General features: G+C 45.8%; 1 protein-coding gene across 1 annotated transcript in view; it reads right to left on the bottom strand.

The window, feature by feature from the left end:
* COL4A5 (collagen type IV alpha 5 chain) overlaps window positions 1–24672 on the bottom strand; it is a 125611-nt gene that overhangs the window by 22655 nt on the left and 78284 nt on the right. Inside the window, exons 26-41 of the mRNA XM_077308648.1 lie at window positions 23711–23803; window positions 23517–23621; window positions 22254–22351; window positions 20905–21055; window positions 19985–20098; window positions 14778–14945; window positions 14065–14154; window positions 13188–13337; window positions 11676–11774; window positions 10184–10273; window positions 9286–9425; window positions 6727–6853; window positions 6254–6334; window positions 5447–5545; window positions 5041–5091; window positions 2611–2796 (exon numbers count right to left, since the gene is read on the bottom strand). Of these exons, the coding sequence (XP_077164763.1) occupies window positions 2611–2796; window positions 5041–5091; window positions 5447–5545; window positions 6254–6334; window positions 6727–6853; window positions 9286–9425; window positions 10184–10273; window positions 11676–11774; window positions 13188–13337; window positions 14065–14154; window positions 14778–14945; window positions 19985–20098; window positions 20905–21055; window positions 22254–22351; window positions 23517–23621; window positions 23711–23803 (1842 nt within the window). The remainder of the gene's footprint in view (window positions 1–2610; window positions 2797–5040; window positions 5092–5446; window positions 5546–6253; window positions 6335–6726; window positions 6854–9285; window positions 9426–10183; window positions 10274–11675; window positions 11775–13187; window positions 13338–14064; window positions 14155–14777; window positions 14946–19984; window positions 20099–20904; window positions 21056–22253; window positions 22352–23516; window positions 23622–23710; window positions 23804–24672) is intronic.

Here is a 24672-nt window from a genome sequence, read left to right as displayed (position 1 = left end):
GGTACCAAAATCAAAGCAAGCCCTTTTTTATTATCCAGAAAAAAAAGTTGCATGAATCCATCAAGTTCAGGTAGCCAATTCACCTGCTATTCGCTTCAAAGCAGTTTTCTCTTGTCCACTTTGTTGATGGAACTGCATGTTATGTGTAGACCCTCCTTTACATTGTACAGTGGTTAAGGTTAGAGAATTCCCTCCACTAAACAAAGCAACAATGACATCAGCATGTGAAGAGTTCCTTAACCCTTTCTTTTCACATGATTTTTTTTCCCCAAATGCCCCTCTTCTACTCAAGGAGCTTTATTTTATTTAATATATATGTATTAGTCGCATTTTTCCCTGATGGTGCTCCAGCTGGCTTATATAATAATATTAATATAATATAAATAGAACACGTGAAACAGAGTACACATAACTACATAAAACCAAAATTTAAAAGCACAACTCAGGCCTGCTAGCAAACATAACTAAACACAATCCTAAATTAAACCCTCTTCAATTGCCTATTAACAAAAAAAAGTGGAAGGGGCAGCCATACCTCCTTGTTCTACAATTGTGGGACCAGCACTGAGAAGGCCCACCTCTTGTTTACACACCAAATGAACTTCTTTGACTGATGGACAGGGCATCTCCCTGTGATCTTAATCCCTGGGCAGGAACATATGGGAGAATATGGCCCTTCAGAAACCCCAGTCCCAAGGCATGTGGGCCTTTAAAGGCCAAAATCAAAACCTTGGATTGGCCTTGGAATTGGATGAGCAACCAGTGTAATTGCTGTAATATCAGAGTCACACTTTAGCCTTCCACTGGAGAAAAACAACCCTGTATATTTGTTTCACCTGGATTATTAAAGCACTCCAGGGTTTGTGGGCCAGCGGCATGAAGGGAACCCTGACCTGGATAGCCCAGGCTACTCAGATCTTGTCAGATCTTAGAAGTGAAGTGGAATTGGCCCTGGTCAGTGTTTGGAAGGGAAACCACCAAGGAATACCAGGGTCATGATGTGGAGGTAGGCAATGGCAGACTACCTCTACATATGAAAACCCCAAGGAATCTCCACAAAGCAGCCCTCCCCCCCCCAAAAAAAAAGAAGGGAAAAGGTGAAAAACTCCCTGTTAAGATAGTGTTGGCTTTAAAATAGAGCACCAGCAGCCGTATAATGTAAAAGAGGTTACGTGTTCTTCAAGAGAATCACAGAACTGCACAGAACTACACTCATTAATACCATGGCAGTATGTTGCAGGGATACCATTTAAGAAGTCTTCGCTTGTTTAAGAAGATCAAAATTGTAACTGGATGGATATCAACAATAGTTTGGTTTACCCACACTGAGACATGCACCATTGAATTAAATACGTTCCTCACACTTCACAATACACATGCCACACAGACAAAGATGATGGGCTCAAAAACCTCTGAGCAGCTCCTGGTGATATAGCTGTGACTTGACCTCCAGGGACAGTCCCTCCTAGCAGCAATCCCAGTTTTGCACAATGCATGCTGCTAATTTTGCATAATTAAAATTGATTTGAACTAAAATTGAACTAACAATTTCGACTGAAGACCAGTCCACTAATCCCTGCAAGTTTTGGCTTCCATTCTGTAATGAGGGTCTCTGCAGACCCAAGACCTTAAAGGACAAGAAATTCACCAAAGTCTTTACAGAAGCACATACAAATTCTTTAAGAAATACACCCAGATCACACTTGGAGGCAGCCAATTTAAGCACCATAAAACAATATGCTTCAGTGGTAGGCAAACTGCGGCCCTCCAGATGTCCGTGGACTACAATTCCCATGAGGCTCATGGGAATTGTAGTCCATGGACGTCTGGAGGGCCGCAGTTTGACTACCCCTGCGCTAGGTTGTGATACAACTGCCCTGCTCTATCAATTTCCATCTGCAGCTTAAAGGCTAAAAAAAGTTGCATTAACAGGTTTGCTGGTTAGGTCAAGGAAGGTCAACCCACGGATCTCATCTTCTCTCAACCACCTGCTCAGTGGTGTTTGCCCATCGTGGAAGTTATCACTTCCAGAGTTAGTACACGCAAGACAGAAAAGACGACGCAGGATGGAATGGAATGGAGGTGCACCAAATCTGCTTGCAGCTGTGAAATGGAACGGAGCAAGGATGCACACACAAGGAGATGCATGACATGATTCTCCAGTTTGATCATGCTGTGTGACCAACATGAAACTGATCTCTGTGGGGTCCTGAGGATGGTGCTTATTTGGGTGTAGGATGGATCTGTTTTATCACATGGCGCAGGCAATTCTCGGCAGATGGGATTAAAGCTCGATTCGGTGCTCAGCTGGATGGCTGCTGTGATAACATGCTGAGAACATCTCAAGTTGGCATGAGGCAATGAATTTTGTTGCCAGGTTATCAGCGAGTATAGTTTTGCTTTCTCTCTCTCTTTCTCTTAACAATGGTACTTGCCAGTAATTGCACTAAGTTGGTGATGCTTGGAAGACAGCAGGATCGTACTTTGCAGAGTCAACCAAGCAGTATTGAAAGGGTTAAACACCATTTCAATATAACTCAACAGACTAATAACCTGCCAGCAAAATAAAGTTATTAGCAAAGGTTCAATGTCGTTATCCTTCGCTCTTACCTGGCCTCCCTGGTATGCCTGGCTGTCCACGGCTTCCTTTGGAACCTTCTGTGGTTGGCCCAGGAAGTCCTGGAGGACCTTGAGGACCTTGGATGCCTGGAAATCCCTGGGGACCTGTCTCGCCCTTCAGACCAGAGGTTCCCGGGGGCCCGGGGGGGCCAGGGAAACCCATATCACCCTTTTGACCTGTTAAAAGGAAGATATAGATTTACTGATGTCATAGTGTCCCAAAGTTCAATCTCTAATACATCACAGAAAGGAACAGCTTGAAGCCTTTAGAACAGTGGTCCCCAACCTTTTTATCACCGGGGACCACTCAATGCTTGACAATTTTACTGGGGCCCAGTGGGGGGGGGGGTAGTTTACTCCTCTACTCTCAACCACTGCCCTAACGCTCTCTGATTGCTATGGTAATGTTTAAACATCCCTTCAAAATAAGATACAGACACGCCACAACAATGAACATAAGGAACATTTTATGTTCATGGAAATTTTAACTCATGACAATGACAAATCAATGGGAACCCTGAGCTTGTTTCTCTGCAACGAGATGGGAGACAATGACACCCGAAGTGTGCTGTAAAGGGCCGGGGGGGATGAAGGGCCGGGGGGGGGGAGAGAAGGCGTCCTTCGGGGCCCACCTCCAATTAGTCGAAGGACCACATGTGGTCCGCTGCCCACAAGTTGGGGATCGCTACTTTAGAATATACTAAAAATTATTGTGCAAGTAGCTTAACTCTCTGTTAAGAACATACGAGAACATAAGACGAGCCCTGCTGGATCAGACTCACAATCCGTCTTGCCAGCATCTTGTCTCACACAGTGGTCCACCAGTTCTCCTGGAGGGCTGATAACAGAGCACAGACCGTTTCCGACTTGGGATATTGTTCAGATTTCCTCTTTTAAAGGGTCATTTTTTTCGCCCATTTCTGCACTGAAATTTGCCTTCTCGGGTGCAGACCCAAATTGCCCCCTCACTTGCCCCACAGCAAAGAGATCTCCAGAAATGCAGTTTTCACTTTTTGAAGGAAAGTCCAACAGGGTCTATTTCGGGGTTGTTCAGTACTGAAATGCACGCAGTCAGCTTTTCGCGGCTCCCCCATTTTGAGTGTTTGGGTACGTCCCTTTCCTCCTCGCTGTCTTGAATCTACTGTCTATCATCTTCATTGAATGCCCTCGAATTCTAGTGCTTTGAAAGAGAGAGGAAAAGTTCTTTTTGTCAACTCTCTCCACCTTGTGCATAATTCTATAATCCTCTATGATGTTGCCATCCCCTTAGATGACTTTTATCTAAAGAAAAGTCCCAGACTCTTCAGCCTTCTGCTTGCCTGGGCAGGAACATATGGGAGAAGATGGCTGCAGGGAGGAATGTTCTTGGAAAGTCAGCAGGGGCTCTTCAATAAGATCAAGAACTGTGGATTAACTGGAAAAACCCTGCACAACATCCACTGTAGCTTAAGACACAAGCTGTTAAAGATGGAGATAGATAAAAGGCTCCTATATCTTATAAGGAAACTCTATTCTTCTACCTGTTGCCAAGTCAAACTCATCCCCCTTTGGGCGTCTTACTCCTAAAATACCAATCAACAAAGGGGTAAAACAAGGATGCATTTGGGCTCCCCTCCTATTTAACAATTTTATGAATGACCTTGCTCCGTCCTTATCCCCCAATTCTGGCATAGCCGCAAAATTGGTTCCCTTCACATCCCACTGCTTTTATACGCAGATGATGCTGTAGTGCTGTCCCATTCACAAATTGGCTTAAAACGCTTACTGGTTCAATTCCTGGACTTCTGTGAAGTTACTTGGATTTTAGTAAAGCTTTTGATAAGGTTTCCCATGATGTTCTGATGGCTAAATTGAAGGACTGCAATCTGGATTTTCAGATAGTTAGGTGGATAGGGAATTGGTTAGAGAACCACACTCAAAGAGTTGTTGTCAGTGGTGTTTCATCAGACTGGAGGGAGGTGAGTAGCGGGGTACCTCAGGGCTCAGTGCTCTGTCCGGTACTTTTTAACATATTTATTAATGATCTAGATGAGGGGGTGGAGGGACTACTCATCAAGTTTGCAGACGACACCAAATTGGGAGGACTGGCAAATACTCCAGAAGATATTCAATGAGATCTGAACACAATGGAAAAATGGGCAAATGAGAACAAGATGCAATTTAATAAAGATAAGTGTAAAGTTCTGCATCTGGGTCAGAAAAATGAAAAACATGCCTACTAGATGGGGGATATGCTTCTAGGTAACACTGTGTGTGAACGAGACCTTGGGGTACTTGTGGAGCAGACCAGTAGTGGTCATGTTACTATACAAAGGCAACTGACTCCAAAATCCCTCACGCTAAGGGAAATGACAGCTTCATCCCTATCAGCTCCTTAATAATCTGTTACTGCTTCCAACAAAAAAGAAAAATAAACTTTGCCTGATAATCCTGGCAGTCCCGGCGGTCCAGGTCGCCCAAAACCTGGTTGGCCTGAAAAACACAATTTGACACAGGCAAATAAGAACAGAGAATCATGCAGCACTCTGAAGAACAACCAATGTATCATGGCAGAGGTTCTCGAGAGCCAAGAGCCCACCCCGTAACCATACCGTAAGTCGTTCTTTGAAAGCTGTGCATACATACACATGCTCATACGAACATAAGTGACAGAGAGAAGGCGTAGAAACTGCCCGAAGGTCCAGTATTCTCAATACATAAGTAATATTATAGATCTGCAAATGCAACATACGGCATGTACATTCAGCTGGTGAATGAGGTGCAACTGCCCTAACAAGCAATCATATAAACAGAGTCTTGGAGAAAACATACAGAAGAGGTGCCTCACCTGGTTCACCCTTCTGTCCGGCGGGTCCAGGAATGCCATCTCTACCCGGATGTCCTTTCTCACCTGGATGGCCAGGTGGGCCAGGACGGCCAGATTCACCTAAACGACAGTAGAACATGAAAGGTTATTCGTTCGTCATTCATTCATTTGTGTTCCACCCCTCCCAACCATGTTGCCTTGAGGTAGCCTACAGACCAATAGCCACATCACCATAAAAGAGTAAAATCAACCATCCCCTTCATCCTTTCCCTTAACAAATTTAAACAATTAAACAATAAACAACAACAAGATGGCGGTCTAAAACCCAAAAGCAGCTTATGAGCAGTTCCTATGCCTAATTTTTTTATATTTTATGCGTTTATACACACACAAACACACGTATCTATAACAGTTTAAACCAGAATGATGCAAAAACAATAAAATACAGTACATGCTTGCTGATGCACACTGCTCCAGTATAAATATATTAATATGCATATATATGAAAACGAATAAATTATAATAAGAATTTATGACAAAGTCACAGGATGTCTGTTGTGGGGAGATGAGGGGAAGGCAAATGTAAGCCACTTTCAGACTTTTAATAAAGCTGTTCTGACTCAGGGCTCTCTCAGTCTCACCCACCTCACAGGGTGTCTGTTGTGGGGAGAGGAAAGGAAAGGCGAATGGAAGCCGCTTTGAGACTCCTTTGGGTAGAGAAAAGTGGCATCTAAGAACCAACTCTTCTTCTTCATCTATAAACTGATGATGTCAGGCCCTATCAAAGTGGCATCTCAAGCATCCTAACATTCAAATCACAAATCTTACCTGGAAGCCCAGGTTGTCCTGGGGCACCTGGATTCCCTGGTGGTCCATCAATACCTTTTGGCCCTGTAATGCCTGGGGTCCCTGTGAAATTAGAGTTGTAGATTTTTAGAAAGCGTGAAGGATGTAGATCTTATAACGGCACATTTGAATGACAAAATGCTATGAACGATGTAACATCTGAGACAGAGACTGCAGACCAGAAACCGTAAAAGTGGAAAACAGCAACATTTAGGCAACCCCATAATCCTAACCCATCCCACGCACACACACCCTGCATGCTAAAAGGCCAGGACAGAATTCAGAGCAAAGGACATCTCAACTCTACCAACATGTATTATATGTTATCTACAGTAGCGTGCATGGCAAGCAGAACAAGAAGTAGGTAAGTAGCAGAGTTACCTATTTCAGAAGCTGAAGCACGACAGCATGTGGGAAAAGAGAAGAAATTACTCTCCAATTAAAGGTGGATTTACCTGAGAGCCCGGGGAGGCCACGGTCACCTTTTATACCTGGATTACCAGGCAAACCAGGTAGCCCAGGATTGCCAGGTGATCCTTTACTGCCTGGGCTACCTGGGTATCCAGGCAAACCATTATCACCCTGTGGGAGGAGAGGGATACACAGAAAAGCATTAACACTTAGTCATAAGCAAAAAATCTTTTAAGTGGCCAAAAGGCCTATGGCATTTCTATGCAAACTTCAATCAAATTCAAGCCATTCCAGAGAAGTTTCATTCTCCCTCCCCCAAATTTTAAATATCTTCCCTAAACAAGCCTTGCTCAACTTTTTTACCATCAAGAAGCACCTGAAACCTTCTCCAGGCTTCGAGAAACCCCAGAAGTGGCACCATCATGCAGAATAGGGTTGGGAAGCAGAGCTGTGAATGTGCCCATTTGGGGCCCCTCCCCTTCCCGCTCCCTCCAGGCCCTTCCAGGATCACCGGAAAAAACCCAAGCTTTCAAAAAGCCCTGGTTGAGAATCAAACATGGTCTCCCCAGATTAGAAGCTGTTGCTCTTCACCACAACTCTACACTGGGTCCACAATGGAGATGGTATGTAGTTTTATTTATTTTATTTAGATTTTTATTTCCTGCCGCTCCTGAAACCGGCTCATGGCGGTTTACAATCATCTACAATTAAACCTCCAATAAACCCCTATTAAAATTGAAAAGACATACAAATTACAACATATAAGTAAAAGACCATGGTGGTATAAATCCACTACATCCCGCTCCCATGGCATACACCAATATGGAAATAGCAAGAGGGGAGCCATAACCTCCGCCGTAGATGACCCTGGCGCAAGGTGGGGGGTCCCAATTAGGGCTGTGCGATTCAGCCGCTTTGGTGGCCGTTCCCTCCGGGCGCAGCCAGCGCCGCGCCGTGGGGGTGGAGGGCGGTGCCGGCAGTGGCGTGACAGCGGGCGCAACCACGCAGGCGTGGAATTCCGCGCCTGCGTGGTTGCGCCCACTGTCACGCCGCTGCCGGCACCGCCCTCCCCCCCGCGCGGCGTGGCGCTGGCTGCGCCCGGAGGGAACGGCTGCCAATGCGGCTGAATTGCACAACCCTAGTCCCAATCAGATCTTCTACTCAGGCTTGGCTGAAGAGCTCCATTTTACAGGCCCATTCCACCAGTTGGGGCCAGGACTGAAAAGGCCCTGGCCCTGGTCGAGGCCAGGTGAGCTTCCCTGGGAAGGGAACAACCAGCAAATTAGTACTCGCAGAGTGCAGAGCTCCGCGGGAGGCATAGGGCAACAGACCACAGAGGGCCTTGAAGGTCGAAACCTTGAGCTGGATCTGGGCTGCAACGGGTAATCAATGCAGCAGCCCCAGCACAGGCCTTTGTTATAAACCTTTATAGATCTATGAACCCAGGAAAAAGCCCTCATGTATCTGAGCAAGTGGACAATCGCGGCCTCTGAGTGCCTCTCCTGTTGTATCTCCCTGTGGCAGTTGTGTTCAGTTGTTCTACTGCCTTCATCCTTTCTATGGCCTTTCAGAAGGCTCTGCAAAGAACAGCTCTTTAGATAAGCATTCTGGAGGTGCCTGTGAATTCCATATCGCAGGTCAAGGAAGCGTCCATCTTTATACTGCTCTTTTGCTAGTACTATTTTGGTGATTATTATAATAACCTTAGAATGTGTTTGAATGGATTTCCAATCCCTTATGGAGAGAATGAAGAGGGTACAAGCAATAAATGCGAGCCACAATAAATCTGTTAGTTTTTCAAAATGCAGTAAGAGTATTCCTTGTCACTGATTAAAATGGCTCCCCCTGAGGAATGTCTTTCTTGCATGTCCATAAATACTGTCATCCAAAAGCTCCAGTGGATGAGGTCAGAGTTCAGAAGCATACATGGAAACTCCTGCAGAAAAGACTATCTATTGCAGGGGTAGTCAAACTGCGGCCCTCCAGATGTCCGTGGACTACAATTCCCAGGAGCCCCTGCCAGCGAATGCTGGCAGGGGCTCCTGGGAATTGTAGTCCACGGACATCTGGAGGGCCGCAGTTTGACTACCCCTGATCTATTGCATTAATATCCTGCATTAATATCCTGCAGTTAGTGGAGGTCTCTCACTGAGGTAATGATTGGATCCTGCTCTCTCATGTGCCCGGGAAGTAATATCCTTGGGACTAACATTTCTGCACCTTCTGCTGAACGGGATGAGCAAAACAGGCTTGCACGAGAGCCTAAACGGTGCAAAGTTTTTTTTTAAATATTATGCTTCAGTCCCTTGGATTTGTGTACACCAAAATCCCCACAACAAGCAACACAACAAAAATCCCCACTACAAATGAAGCACATCTGCATATATTTATTTGTTGTGACACATTTACTCCAATTCTACTAGCAATGAGGAGATAGACTAAGTATGCGGGCCCAGCCTTTGACCAAAGGAAATGTTGTTCTGCTCCCCCATCATGAGAAAATGCTCACATTCTTTAAACCCCACTTTAAGGACTAGAAACTTGTTGGTTTTTCTTTAAAGAATGAATTGGTGCTTTTAGGCTGTGCAGTTCTGATAACATACCTTAGGGCCAGGCGGGCCTGGAATTCCAATTTCGGAACGGCCTGATTCGCCTTTCTCTCCCTTCGGCCCAGAATATCCAGGAGAACCTGGTTGGCCAGGACGCCCTTGTATGCCTTGCAAACCTTTCAGTCCTGGAGGACCTGTCAAAGATATTTAATGAAGAAGACAATTCTGCAGTGGCATTAAAATTAAATATTCTTCCATGTGAAGAACTGTGCTATGATGGTTGAGTGGAACCTTTAAGTATTTGAAAGGTTGTCACTTGGAGGAGGGCAGGATGCTGTTTCTGTTGGCTGCAGAGGAGAGGACACGCAGTAATGGGTTTAAACTACAAGTACAACGATATAGGCTAGATATCAGGAAAAAAATGTTCACAGTCAGAGTAGTTCAGCAGTGGAATAGGCTGCCTAAGGAGGTGGTGAGCTCCCCCTCACTGGCAGTCTTCAAGCAAAGGTTGGATACACACTTTTCTTGGATGCTTTAGGATGTTCTGCACTGATCCTGCATTGAGCAGGGGGTTGGACTAGATGGCCTGTATGGCCCCTTCCAACTCTATGGTTCTATGATTCTAACCTCCATGTCCGGAGGCAGTCTATCTGTCAACATCACTTCTTGAACAGCAGCAGACGGGAGGGGGGGAGGCGGCTTAGCTCCCTTTCTGGCAACATTCTGGGGGAATCATGCTGGCTGTTGTGAGAAATAGGGTGTTGCTGCAAGGTTTAATTCCCCCAAGTTTGATGCTGTGTTATTATCTCCTGTTTCCTCACAGCATTGTGGGGTGTTTGTGACCAACCAGGGTATCCTCAGGAATGGTCCCCCATTTTAATTTTCCCACCCCACTTCTCAGCAAGGAATTCCATTTAAAAACAGACTGTGGAAAAACATTTTCGCTAACTACCTGGAAAGCCCATTTCACCACTGGTGCCTTTTTGACCAGGGGGTCCAGTTGGTCCAGGAAGTCCAGGAAATCCTGTGTCACCCTTGGCCCCTAAAGAAAGACAAATAATGTGAGCAGTTTCAGTGCAGCCACTGCCTATGCTGACCAGTTCAGAGGTTGTCTTCCAGACTCCAACACATTCATCTCCCCAGTTTTACAAAGTATCATAGTTATGCCCTATATAGGTTCAGGCCTACAATGGAAAATTTAACTAAGGGGTCCTTAACTTTTTTTGGACCTGCAGACACCTTTGAATTCTGACACAGGATGGTGGTGTCAAAACCATGCCTGATTTTGCCATTTTTTTTCTTCTATTGCTTTGTTCTGTTCTCTCGCCACATAATTGATGACCTTTAGATGCCTAGGCGTGAATTACAGCAGTGCAGTATTTGTTCTTGTTAACTAGAGAAGTTGGGGTCTTATCAGCAAGTGCTGAGGTGGCACCCAGGGATGTGGAAGGGAGCAAACAGCCAAGAACTGGCAAAAATTTTGGTAATTTTTAAAAAGAACACCCATGCAAAGGGACAGAATGCTCATGTCCACTGTTACTCCAGATGTCCTCTTCAAAAAGGGTAGTTTCAAATCTTATGAGATGAGATTTCACAATCAAATGCAAGCCTTTTCCCATAAAAGTATTGATCAATCTGATCTATGGACCTTTCAATGAGAATCCTTATGGCAATTCACACCTTGCATTCCCCTCCCCCTTCTCCTCAGCATCTGCGGACAACACAGACAACGGGAAAACAATCATTTTAGTTGCTGTGGATGAGCACTTCCACCAGACTGCAATTCAGTGATATCTGGGAAGTTCACACACTGGGCTTTAGAGAAACATAATCACTGGGCACCCATTTGTAATCCTAATGTCTTTTGGCCATGAAGCCCAGAGGGGTGGCTAGGGTTCTGCCTCATGTTCAGGTCTAGTGACAACTAAGTGGCAAGGAGGGTAGGTCCTAGCTCTACAAGTTGACTTTCTTTGCACTTCAAGAAAAAAGAGCTCACTGTCAGCAACTTTTATGTGTACCTCTACTCTGCTGCAATCTGCAAGGATAAGGAAGCATAGTTCTTTGTCTCCAAAATATCACCTCCAGGCATGCAATTCTCTGCTTGCAGGGAGAAGATCCCTAATGCAGTCTTCCCCAGACATGCTAGATTTCTATCTACAGAGAATGGTCTTGCATGTGAACTTGTGAACCCCAGCTGCATTCTGAAGTCAAACAACCCAGAGGTTAGTTTAACACTTCAGTTAAGTCTATAGCATGTTCTGAACTGTTCTTTTTTACTAGACAGAAGGGACAGAACTAAATCCTGACAACTTTAAGCAAGACTGATAGATCTAGAAAGCTGACCACCTTCTCCAAATGTCCTGAGACCAATTTGACATTTGGATTTCATTTGCTACCTGGTCATGGAAAGATGCCAAACTTAGATCAGGAAACTGATCCCTCACCTGGCAATCCAGGTGGGCCAGGTTGTCCATTTAGTCCAGGAGGCCCCGAGTCACCTGGGGGGCCTGGGTAACCCTTCGGGCCTGTCAGTCCAGCCTCACCTTTAAGGAAAGAATGGGGGGAAAAGGTATTTATATTTACAAAGATAATTGACGAGAAGTGCAGATAACTCATATTAGCAGCCCTGAAGCCCACGCTAGTCTGCTCTCATCAGATCTCACAAGGGTTGACCCCGATTACGAATTAGGAGACCATCAAGGAAGCCCACGGTCACTACAAGAGAGACAGGTAATGGCAAGCCAGCCCTGAAGAGCTCCTGCCTTGTAAACTCTACGGGGTTGCCCTGAGTCAACTATAATTTTGTGGCACTTTTCACCACAGCTACCACCAAATTCAAACCAGATCCTCTTATTATCTCAGCTATGGGATGAGGGGTGTGCACGGCACAGAGAGCAAGGTCAAAGACTGGGAGCAGCTAGAAACATGCTCCCTGCACGATCTGAAGCCGCCTGACCTCCCTGAGGGTTTGTCCAAGTTATCGTTCTATTTGAAGCCACTGTTAGATTATTGTTGACTAGATAGTAAGCCCGCTGTGGGCAAAATACAGCGGGCTCTAGCATGGTGGGTGGGTGGAGGGATGGGGCGAAGGAAGGAGGAAAGGGAGAAGGAGAGACAGAGAGAAAGACAGAAAGAAAGGGAGGAAGATAGAGACAGAAGTAGAGGGAGAGAAACAGGTAGTGAGAAAGAGGCAGATAGGAGAGAGGGAGGGAGGGAGGGAGGGAGGGAGGGAGGGAGGGAGGGAGGGAGGGAGGAAGGAAGGAAGGAAGGAAGGAAGGAAGGAAGGAAGGAAGGGAAGGACAGAGTCAGATAGGTGGCCTGAATGGGGACTTTGTGGCCTTCTGCTGGGCCCAGGGGCAGGCAAGCCTGCCTCAGGACCCAGCAGAAGGCTCCCTAGGCGAGGGGAAGCCGCCCGGAGGACTTACAGCTGGGGAAGGCTTCTTCCTCTGAGCGGGCCAAGCAGCCAATGGGGAGCTGCACCCTGAGTGACACTCAGAGGGCCCAATCAGGAGCTGCTTCGTGGCTCCTGATTGGACCCTCTGAATTTTTATCCCGGACAGAGCCCGCTCCTCCCCTTTAGCCCTTACTCCTTGATTTTATCCGCGGTTAAAGCTATGTTATTTATGACTGTGTTATATGTTTAGACATTTCTATGTAATGTTCCTTGCAATGTTTCCTGTGAACCACCCTGAGCCATATGGGAGGGTGGTATAAAAATCCAATGAATGAATGAATGAATGAATGAATGAATGAATGAATGAATGAATGAATGAATGAATGAATGGGAGGGTGGTATAAAAATCCAATGAATGAATGAATGAATGAAAGCTCTGCTGCAAGAGATGATGCTACTGACGGCACAACCATTTGTCTTTCTTCTGACCCTACCCTCCAGCTATTCTGCTCTATGCCACCTGCATAAACCAAGACTCAGCCTTGAGCTGGTGCTTACTCACCTGGCATTCCTGGTTCTCCTTTCTGTCCTTTTGTGATCACTTGGCTTGGATCAGGTATTCCTGGAGCACCAGGCAGACCCATCTCACCTTTGTTGCCTTTTGGCCCCAAAGGCCCTGGAAGGCCCGGCTGGCCGTGGATGCCAGCATCACCTAAGGGGCATCGAAACAAGACTCATGATCAGTTCTCCTGCCACAATTCTCAGGGTCCAACTTCTTTAACCCTAAAAGACATCTTTCAGTCATCCTGGGCTGAGGCTGTCAAGTGTGGAATCCAAAGTCTGGGCTTTTCTACGCACTTTGTATCCAAATTAGCTTATGATCAAGCTGCATCATTAGTTGATACAGGACAATCAGCGCTAAATGGACTTGAGCGAAGCTCCATTTTTGGCCTCAGATGAAACGAGGTATGTTTGGGCCCCTGCCACTTATCTGTCTCTGTTAGTAATAAACAAACAAAGAAGGGCATTTACCTTTGCTGGATGCTTGGTCATGCCCTCAACTCTAGTAGAGACAGTATTTTTGTGGGGCCATCCAAATGGAAAACAAGAGAGCATATACTGTCCCACTGTCCTGCCTATGCAGATATTCAAGGTAAGCTGATCTACCCACTACTCAAAAAGTAGCCACAATGTCTGGGTGCAGATCGAGCAAGGAGGCTACTAAGCAAACAGACGCCCCCCACCCCCCAGGTAACAATTCAACTTGCCAAGTTTTGCGCTGCTGCCATAAAAATACAAAGCTTGGAAGAAAGATAATTTAAAATTTTATTTTTAAGATTTGCTTTGTTGTTTTGGTTGAGAAAGCCTACTTTCAAGTGAAAGAATCTCTGATTGAGGTTCAACATTAAATCAACTGCCTAAAACCTCTTACATCTTACCTTTTGGGCCCGGAAGACCACCTCTGCCAGGGGCTCCGGGAGAACCTTGTGGGCCCGGGGTTCCCATTACACCCATGTCGCCTTTAGCACCTAGATGTACAGAACCACCGGTTTTATTTTCATCCATAACATTTAACATTTGTAGTAATACAAGGGAACGGGCAAACTAAAACAAGTGTCCCCTGCTGCCCACACGAGCGCAGGCAGGACTGCAGATATACTCCAAACCCCTTGCACTGTTTCCACCATCAAAAGAACGTGAAACTGGCATCCCAATTTTTTAGCCTCTGTTTGGAGTAAAAGCTCCCAAACGCTTCCAATTGACATCTGTCATATTCTTTCAAATGAATGAGATCAATAGCTTGGTGAATACTCTCAGACTGTGATCATTTGAATATTTTTCAGCTATTAGACAGTAGACTTCGTATTTGAACATGGGTATGACCTGCCTAGGATTGAGCACTTCGGACGCCTTGGCGATCACCGCTGCCGCCCCTCCTCTCCGTGCCGCGGCGCTGGTCACCTCTGGCTTCGGAGATTGCCGAGGCGGCTGGACCGTGCCGAACCGCACAACCCTAATTTACCTGCCTGCTTTCCATGCACAGAATGGCAAACTAGAAGCTGGTGTTTGTACACAGCCATCAGTTTCTACACAAAAAGCTATCTTTCTCTACACTGGCCACTCTATTGCTGAAAATATAACAGGAATTTACCCGGAAATCCAGGGGATCCATCTTGTCCGGCTGGCCCTGGTAAACCTGGATGTCCTTGGAAACCAGGTGGCCCTGGGAATCCTGGGCTGCCTTTGTCACCTGGAGGGCCAGGAACATCGAACCCTGGTGGTCCAGGATCTCCCTTCTCACCTGGTATGCCATGCAGCCCTAGATGATAACATGAGAATACAATTTGTCAGCAAAAATGAATATGTAATACAGAGAGGTGTAGATCGACCTGCATGGGCAGAGATGGGGATGGGGGAGGAGTCCCAGCTTCTCCAAGCAGCCTTCCTCCAATGGAAGAGCACTTAAATTGGGTAGAGCCTCCTTATACCAGAGGAAGGCTTCAAACTTGAGCCCAAAGGAAAGGTTGGGCCTAAAATATTTTGATAAACTTTTCTCAGTGGAGTGGTAGAAGTATGTTCCAACTTTCTCTTTGTAACAAGTTTCCATGCTTTTACAGAACTGGTTCCATATGGACGAGGTGACAACCTGCTAATAGGAAAATCAGGTTCTGTTTTTCAAAGCGCTGCCATAGTAGAGGGCCGTCTGGCATGGTGTAGCCAGAACTGAGGTGTGTGCCTTGTTTGTTATGTCATTCTGTATAACATCTCTGTACAGATGGACAGCTCATGATAACTAATGGCATCCACCTGGCCTCAACCAGAGCCAGGGCCTTTTTGGTTCTGGCCCCAACCTGGTGGAATGAGCTCCCGGAAGAGCTGAGGGCCCTGACAGAACTATCTGTGTATGTTTGAGGCCTGGGGGGTGAGGATGACCGGGATTAAGATCAGTGGGTCCCACCCTATAGTGCCCTATGTCAAACCACTGGGTTTATGTTGGTGTTACATCTGTGAGGCCATGCCATCGACCAGGCTGGAATAGCTGAGTTGGGTTTTGGGGCCATTAAAGTTACACCGCTATTGGGATATTGTGCACATCATCAATTTTTTGGTACTGATATTGTATTTTTAGGGATTTAAATGTTTTAATGGGTTTTATGGGGATTTGTGGTGGTGTTTTATATTGTAAGCTGCCACGAGGTGACATTGTCAGGAGTGGTGGGGTATAAATTAAAGGCATAAATAAATAAATAAAAATTAGATGACATGGTGCTGATCCCTGCAGAAGAATTCAGCTCATCTCCTAACAACATCTCTTCTTGTGATAGGCCTCAAATAGACCTGAATGGCAGAAATGAGATACAAAAGGCCCAGTACAATATCTGGTAGCTCCAGCCCTCCAACCTCAGAGGATGGGAAAATCTTGCCCTGTGGCCTAACACTGTATCAGCCTGTTTTGTATGATGTCCCATGAGAGCTAGCAGACAAGGAAACCAATCAAAGGCTGCCCCTCATGAATTTTAAATGTGAACCTTATAAGGTTGCTTGCTGAAGACTAATTTTGTTAGTATCCTTGTAGAAACCAACTTTAAAGAAATACCACATTATATTGAATAAGTTCACTGATGAAGTTAAAATGAAAACAAGGCTGTTGTACCTAGGAATTCGTTCTGCTTATATTTGCTCATATTGTTTGAATAAAGTTTTTGCCATCGCCAGCTTGAAAACTACTTACTTCCGTCTACACAGAAGATAGTTTAAAGCAGCCTTTTTAAAACTTTCTTACTGTTGAGAGACCCCTGAAACATTCAGGCTTTGAGAAACACCAGAAGTGGCACGATTGTGCAGAATGTGGTTGGGAAGCATAGCTGTGTATATGCCATCCGGGGCCCCTCCTCTTCCCACCCCCTCCAGGCCCATCATTGGCCATTTTGGGAGGGGGCTGGCAGGTGAACATGACGATATATAGTCATATCACCCAATAAATGTTTAACAAATTTTAAAAATATATAGAAATTATTTAACTCCTAGCCATTCAAGAAACCCTTCCATGGCTGTCAAGAAAACCCATGGTTCCATGAAGCCTTTGAGAAAGTCTGGGTTAGAGGCTATGTGTTTTCCCTCGGCAGACTGAGCCACTACACTGGGATTGGTGGAAGGAGGGATGAAGGAAAGTAATACGTTTAAAATCTTAAAGGTTTTTACAAAGAAACTACAGTACCTGGTGGGCCTGAGAGGTTGAAAAAGTCAGCACGTTAACAACCCATCAGGAAGTTGAGACACAGGAAGCAGAAAGTTGTGAGAGAATGCCATTAGGTTCGGATACAAAAGGAAGCACATCAGTGTTAGAACTAACAAGTTAACAAGAAAACCCAACCCTGCACAAAAACTGCAATCCACAAGTCTTGGACTAATTATTGTTGTTGTTGTTATTAAATTTATATCCCGCCATCCCCCCTAAATAGGATTCCGGTTAAATAAGTGACTTGTGGATTGTCATCGAGGCCAAGTGACCAAAACATAGTGCCAAGATGGGCAATATATTTTTATATAAAAGATAAAAGAAGTTGGCCATCAAGTGTGCTTGATTTCAACATTTTCCAGTGCGCAATACCAACCACATTTAGAGCACGACCCATATTTGCAAGCTGCAGTTCCAATGGAAACAGAACCTCATAATATGACTTGGCTCCACCACTGACCAAGGTTAAAAATCATGGCTCTCTTTGCTTTCTGAATACTGAATTCTTTGGAATGACTTTGTTCTGCAAAGCTGACTGTGCCCAAAGGTGGAAATCAAGTAGCCAAATGGCGAAGAGCACAGAGGAACATGGTGAACCAAAGGGACTCCTTCAAGTCGAATAGTAACAAAGACGGCATCAATAGTATTCCAAGCGAACACTAAGGTCAAAACTAATTTGGTGGACAGACGAAAGACGAGCAAAAGAGATCAAAGCAGACAAAGATAGTTAACACTGATTGGTTAGCACAAACTAAAAGCATGCACAGCAGGCTATCGTGCTTCAGTGGTACAGTGGTTCAGTGGTTCAGTGGTACAGTAGCAGTGCATGGGGAAAAAAGAAAATGAGCCTTGTTTTTAGTTTCCTGAAAAAGCCAATGAGGAAGGAAGGAAAGTATGGCAGTAGTTTCACAGCATGATGGATAATGGTAGCACTGGGTGAAGACAGGGAATGGGGTGACAAGTAGCTGGTGGTTTTATGCCAGTAAAGGATTATTATTATTATTAAGTAGCTGGTGGAGGGGTGATCATTAAAAGTAGTGCTCTGTGCAAGAAGTCACCGGAGAGAGGCTAGAACATGTCATGTGGAGAGGTCATTGTAAAATGACGGGGAACCTGAGGAACTCCCAGGAATCTTCTGGCCCATTTTTCTGCCAGCCAGGCTCAGATACCCAACTGGAGCCGGGGCGGGGGGGGGGGAATTGTATGGAATGTGGACAGGTAAAGTGAGGGAGGATTATACAGTCCTTGCCCTTGTGCTCATTTGCACATCAAAACACCCCCAAATTCCACTGAGCCCCCATTTGGATTTGGTCTTGACTCAGCTGCTGGGCTGAGTCCAACCAAGGCTAGCAATGGCCCCAACAACTGATAAACCCTGAAGAATTGAGAGAGAAATATTTCGGGAGCCCCGCAGAATCCTAATCCATCTGTAACCTTTTTAATCCTCACACTCCACAGCCATGAACAGTAGATATTTGATATACTTTTTAAAATGGAAGCAGTAGTACTTAGGAATGCAACAGGAACAATGGCTTTGTGATGAGTGCCAGATTTTATGATGCCTATTTTCTATGTGATTGTGGTCATGCAGCAAACTTGTAGCCCAAGTCATGGATTTCCTCGAATGCATTAGGAATGCAATACCAGTGTACATTTAAGATGAACAACAGTGCATACTGTGTAAGAAGGTGGAGTAAACTGAGGTCATGCAGTGCAGCCAGGAAGGTGTGCATGGACAAATCCAAAGTACATTCTCAAAGCAGTTTGAAATTATAGCAAATTTGTGCTCTGATTCACAGGAAAATACTATCATCACAGATATTGCTGGGTGGGCTTTGGGACCTGGTGATTCATGAAGCGGCCCCCACAACACAGTCTCAGTAGCGGACAGGGCCACCATCTTTTCAAATGGGCTTGCAAGAAGATGCCACTTTTGAAATTTAGCATCTCCAAACAGATGGTGAATAGAAAGATACCGACAAGGGGTGCAGCTTGAAAAACGTTTTCACCATAATGGAAATTGGTGACCCATGAGGAGATAAGCATTGCCTCTGAGCGTGGGAAGCTCGCAATGGTCCCATTTCTTCCTGAGGTAATCCCTTAATTCTCAATTCAGGAAAGTCAAGAGGGAAAACTCCTTTCCCCTATCAGTGTTACAATATATCTAATACAAAGGCATATAGAAAATAATATCATAAGGGAAAGATCTATTTTTAGACATCAAAAATCAGAAATGAAACCATACTGGTTTTCTGTAGAAAAGGCTCAAATTTCATGTGGTTTTTTTTGCATTAATAAGGTATTCAGGAAATGCGTATCTTTGAGATGGTGATCCATAAATCAAGGACAACAAATCCCTTGGATATACCAATCAACTGGTCCCTTGGAATGCAGGACAATATTAAGATATTCAAAACCCTAATCCTAATTCATTCATGTTTATTTATGCTACGACTTGGTTCCACCACTAACCACGCCACCAAACTGGCATATTATGGTATAACAAAGAGAGCAATCCTTTATTATGAATCCTCAGTCGGGGCTGTTAATGCTTCAACTGAGCATGTATAGAGAGGGTGTCAAAGCACTTAACAACTGTAATCCTTGCAATCATCACTGTTGAAACAGATTGGTATTATTATTTACACTGTGCCAGTAGAGGGCACAGCCAGAGAGAGCAGGTCTTGCCAAAACTTGCCTACTGAGCTGGCAGAGCAAGCAGGTGATCTGGCACCCTGCCAGACCATATCTCCTTTCAACTTATGCTCTGCATTAGCTTACAAGTGTAATAGTTTTCACTTGGCCAACTATGGATCAGCTATTCTGGAACAGAGAAATGCGTAAACCAACCTGCTCATTACATCCCAATTAACCTCAGATTATTTCAAATCAGTGGAAAAATTAGGAAAGAATTCTCAGTAGTGGTCTAAGAAAACTATTGCGCTCATCAGTTTAACATCCCCCCCCAGGGGCACACAAGGAAGTGTCTATGCATGAAGAAATTTCCAACATTAAAAGAGATTTTGAAAACCTGATAACGTTTTGATTTTCAGAAAAGCTATAATGCCGAGTCTGGTTTGCAGTTGTGCCAAATAGAAATCAATGATGCTGAAAATTACCCGGCTGGCCCACAGGTCCTGGAGGTCCGGGTGGTCCGGGTGGGCCTTGGATGCCGGACCCTGGAATCCCTGGGGGTCCTACTAACCCAGGCTGGCCTGGTGCTCCCGGATCACCTAAAACAGAAATCCTTATAAATCAGATAATCGGAAAGTCAAAAGGCAGTGCATCATCCCAGAAATTATGGCCTGTACACAGCCATGTAGTTTTGAAAACTTGAGAGCAATTTGTTTTTTGGAGGGGGGGGGGAGTAGTGCATGGACCCTTCCCTTAGGAACTGGGCGAGGGAACTGGAGTTCAGTAGAACTGTCACAGCCTCTTAAGAAAATGTCCATGGGTAGGAAGTGTTTGGAACTTTATGGGGCTGCGTACAGTCCAATATCCATCCTACCAGTTGTTCTTCTTTTGATCAAGAAAAAAAATCCACTGTGGGAGTCTCTGAAGACCAAACTTCTACTTATTTAACAGAATACTTGCTTTGCAAGGTTGCCAGTTATTTTCAGCGAGAGGACTTCATGTACAGTCAAATGTAGCTTAGTAACATTGCTTTAATTGTCTAGCAAACTTTAAAATGGTGACTAAGAGTTCAGTGGGTATTTCCCCCTCAAAACTACAGGTACTGCTTCTGTTATTTGAAGGAATTTTAATCCCCCACTGTACTTTTTCCATTTCAGACTTTCCTGAAAATTTCGGACCTCATTGCGGTTTGTACAAAGATCCATCCTATGTCACCCTTTTGAGGATTTACTGATCAACACTTGTTTCAGAACCAGATGTTTGATGATTTCATTCTTACCTTTTATGATTTCATTCTTACCTTGCTTGGATCTTCTGAAATGCTAAGTACGTTTTCCAGGCATGTCACAGACACATGAGAAAGATAAAATACTCTGAGCACTATGTCAGACAACAATTTCACTACCTTTAGGCCCCGGGATTCCATCAAAGCCTGCACGTCCTGCAATGCCAGGGCTTCCTGGAAAGCCGGTATCACCTTTCGGGCCCTGGGCACCTTTGAAACCTGGGGGCCCTGGGGGCCCGGCAGGCCCTGGCACGCCATATCCACGATCCCCCTGAGAGAGGAGAGAAAGAAGTCCTTAGCCAAGATTAATTCTTCTTCCAAGTGAGGGGGGGAGGGGGGAAAGAACAAAAGACTAGAACATGGTTGTCTTGAATCCATTTAACCAGACAGTTGAGCAAACTTAACTATAGGTTAAGTTTGCTTTAGGATGCTTAGGGCTGATCCTGCGTTGAGCAGGGAGTTGGACTAGATGGCCTGTGTGGCCCCTTCCAACTCTATGATTCTATGATTCTTCTATGATTCTATGATTCTATAGCTTGATGTGATGTTTCCATTAATGCAACAGGCCTGGCAGTCAGTCAGCAAACCAGAAACAGAAATCACAGCCCGAAGCAGGTGAATACCACGGGTGAAGAGGAAAGATTACAAAGCAGATGGAAATGGATACAGATGGCGGCATCAAACTAGAACTTGTTGAAAGTTTTGTGTTGAGATTTGGGTTGGTTGGGTTGTGCAAATCATGCTTTGCTGTGAATGTGACCAATTTCTGGAGGAAGCAGAAGAAATCACAGCTAAAAAAGGACTTTGGCATTTGCCTTGACCCCAGAAATGGACTGGTGAGGATCTACTGTATAGCCACTGAATTTGGATACAGGCAGAGCACGGATGGCTGTGGTCAGGCCCTGCCTCTCACAGAATGGGTGCCATTGGGAGTGCTAAGTAAAGGTGGTTAAACACACTATTGTGACCTCAGAAAACATGAGCCTAGATTTTTCACAGTCAGAGTAGTTCAGCAGTGGAATAGGCTGCCTAAGGAGGTGGTGAGCTCCCCCTCACTGGCAGTCTTCAAGCAAAGGTTGGATACACACTTTTCTTGGATGCTTTAGGATGCTCTGGGCTGATCCTGCGTTGAGCAGGGGGTTGGACTAGATGACCTGAATGGCCCCTTCCAACTGTATGATTCTAAGATCTTTAACTTGGATTCCACAATACCCAGAGCTCTTGCTGGGGCATACCAATGATAAACTAATATAACTTCAGTAACTTGGGGCTTCTTCAGGAACCTGGTCCCCTCCCCCCTTTTGGTTTAAGGAAACTAAAGAATTATCCACACAGGCATCAACAAATGAGGGAGATGACTCTCGTTTCAGTGGGCAAATCCTGAACCTAGGGAAGAGCATCGCTTGAATGACAGCCCAACCCACTCTCTACCCCACGCTAAGCAAATTAAAGAAACTCTCTTTCCAGACCTTCTGTCCTGGAATCCCAGGTGGTCCAGGTGGCCCATCTTGACCAGGTCTTCCGGAGGATCCTGGTGACCCAGGGAGACCTGGCAGCCCAGGGAAACCTAAAACACAATGGACGGGATTGGCATACACGACCACAAATAACAAAAGCTTGCTTTAAAAACCCAAAAATCTGAGCACATTTTATAACCAAATTAACTATAGAACTGCCATATCCCAGACTACTCTGGCTATCATGCTGGCTATCGGCATCAAAGGCCAATTGGGTACTTGTATCAAAATCATGAATACAAACACATTGCTGTGGATAGATGCTATAAAACCTCCATCTTGTCTTGAACGATTTCTTTTTCAGGCCTCTGTTTGGCCTCCCCAGTGCTTCACCAAAAAGTTATCATTTTCCCCAAATGACAAAAAAAACCCATGGGGTGTTAAACAAGTACACACCACAGCAACAGAGAGGGTAATAACATTCATGGGATGAAGTGCATTTCCTGGGTCTAAGACCCAACAATCTACAAACCTTGGGGGCACACAGAGGTTGGGGAGGGGGGTGTTGAGCAAGAGGCATTAAGGATCTTAGGCCAACCCTTCAACACCTTCTAATGGTTTCAGAAACAGGGACAGGGACCACCAGCTGGTTGGTACTGGCAGAACGAAGTGCTCTTTGGGGGGGGGGGTATAGACAGAGAGGTCGTCTCTCAGATATGCAGGACCCGGACTGTGAATGGCCTTGTAGGTAAGTACCGATACCTTAACTTGACCCGGAATTCAACCGGGAGCCAGTACAGTTGCCAGAGCTCAGGCCAGATCTGGACCCTCCAAAATGTTCCCATGAGGACTCCGGCTGCTGCACTCTGGATCAGTTGCAGTTTCCAGAGCAAGGCTAAGGGCTGGCCCCTGTAGGCTGAGTTACAGAAGTCCAATCTAGAGGTGACCGTCTCATGCATAACGGTGGTTAGGTGCTCCAGGGCCAAGTAGGGTGCTAGTAGTTTGGCATGGTGAAGGTGGAAAGACACCGATTTTGCTATTTTCATGATCTGCACCTCCAGATAGGGGGATGTCAAAGATCATGCCCAAATTTCTAGCTAAATGTGCAAACAACAATTGCACTCCATCTAGACAGAGCAAGGACGCTTTCTTGCTTGTTCCTTTCTTGCAGTTCATAATTATACTTTGTGTTTTGAGGGCAGTAACTGATTTAAGGTCAAAAACCATGGTCCTAACTATACAACACTGGCGTTCTAGAATACAACTGGAACAAACCTTTAGGCCCTGGTGGGCCTGGAAGACCAATGCCAGGTAAACCTGGATCACCCTTTGCACCTGGGGTCCCTGGCAATCCGGGTTGGCCTGGATTTCCAGGATCACCTGCAGATTAAATGGATTACAGGTTAGAGAAAGCCATTTGAAATGAGAAGTGAATGCAATCATGTTTGAAAGTTTAGGGAATTACCCACCTGGAATTCCAGGTTCGCCAACTCTGCCTGGGGGACCAGGGATTCCTGGCAAACCTGCTTCAGTAATGGTTTGACCGGGTTCACCTTTTGGTCCTGAAGGTAGAAAAGGTACAAATGGATCATTTCAGAGGAGAGGTTTCATGGTTGGAAAGCAAACCAAAAGAAAGCTTTGGCCACTCAAAATGGTTCTACCGTATTTGCCGGCGTATAAGACGACCCCCCAACATTTCCACTCAAAATATAGAGTTTGTGACATTACATTACAGTACTATGGGCCACTATGGGCAGCTATGTCTATCCCAACTGAAGTGCACCCGGCGTATAGGACGCCCCCCCCCCCACTTGGAGGCATGTTTTTCAGGGGGGAAAAGTAATCTTATACACCAGCAAATACTGTAGTTTGTCATCTTTGAACATTAAAGCAGCGTTCCCCAACCTTTCTGAGGTTGGGGACCGGCAGGGCATTGGGGCGTGGCCCGTGGCCCGTGGCCCGCGCCCCCGCATCGGTCCGCGCCCACGAGCCGCACCCGCGCATCGGGCCGCGCCTGCGGGCCGCGCCCCCGCATCGGGCCGCGCCCGCACATCGGGCCGCGCCCCCGCATCGGGCCGTGCCCCACGAGCCGTGCCCGCACATCGGGCTGTGCCCGCACGGGCGCGGACCGGCCCCGATTCCCTCTCCCCGCCCTCCCGCAGTAAGAAGCTTCCCGGGCCGCAAGCTTGCGGCCTGGGAAGTTTTTTACTGCGGGGGGGGGCAGGGAGAGGGAGCCGCGGCCCGGCGCCATGGCCTTCGCGGCCCGGCACCGGGCCGCGGCCCGCAGGTTGGGGACCACTGCATTAAAGAACTGTCACATAAGATCCTGGGCAGATTGTTCCTAGCACTTCTTAAATTATACTACATTTGGCCCAAATACCCCACTTTGTGTTGAAAAGGCTGTGGGAATATTGTTCCCTTTTTACACTGT

Source organism: Paroedura picta, chromosome 13, assembly GCF_049243985.1.
Source record: "Paroedura picta isolate Pp20150507F chromosome 13, Ppicta_v3.0, whole genome shotgun sequence".
Lineage (NCBI taxonomy): Eukaryota > Metazoa > Chordata > Lepidosauria > Squamata > Gekkonidae > Paroedura > Paroedura picta.
This window is presented reverse-complemented; position numbering and strand designations above follow the sequence as displayed.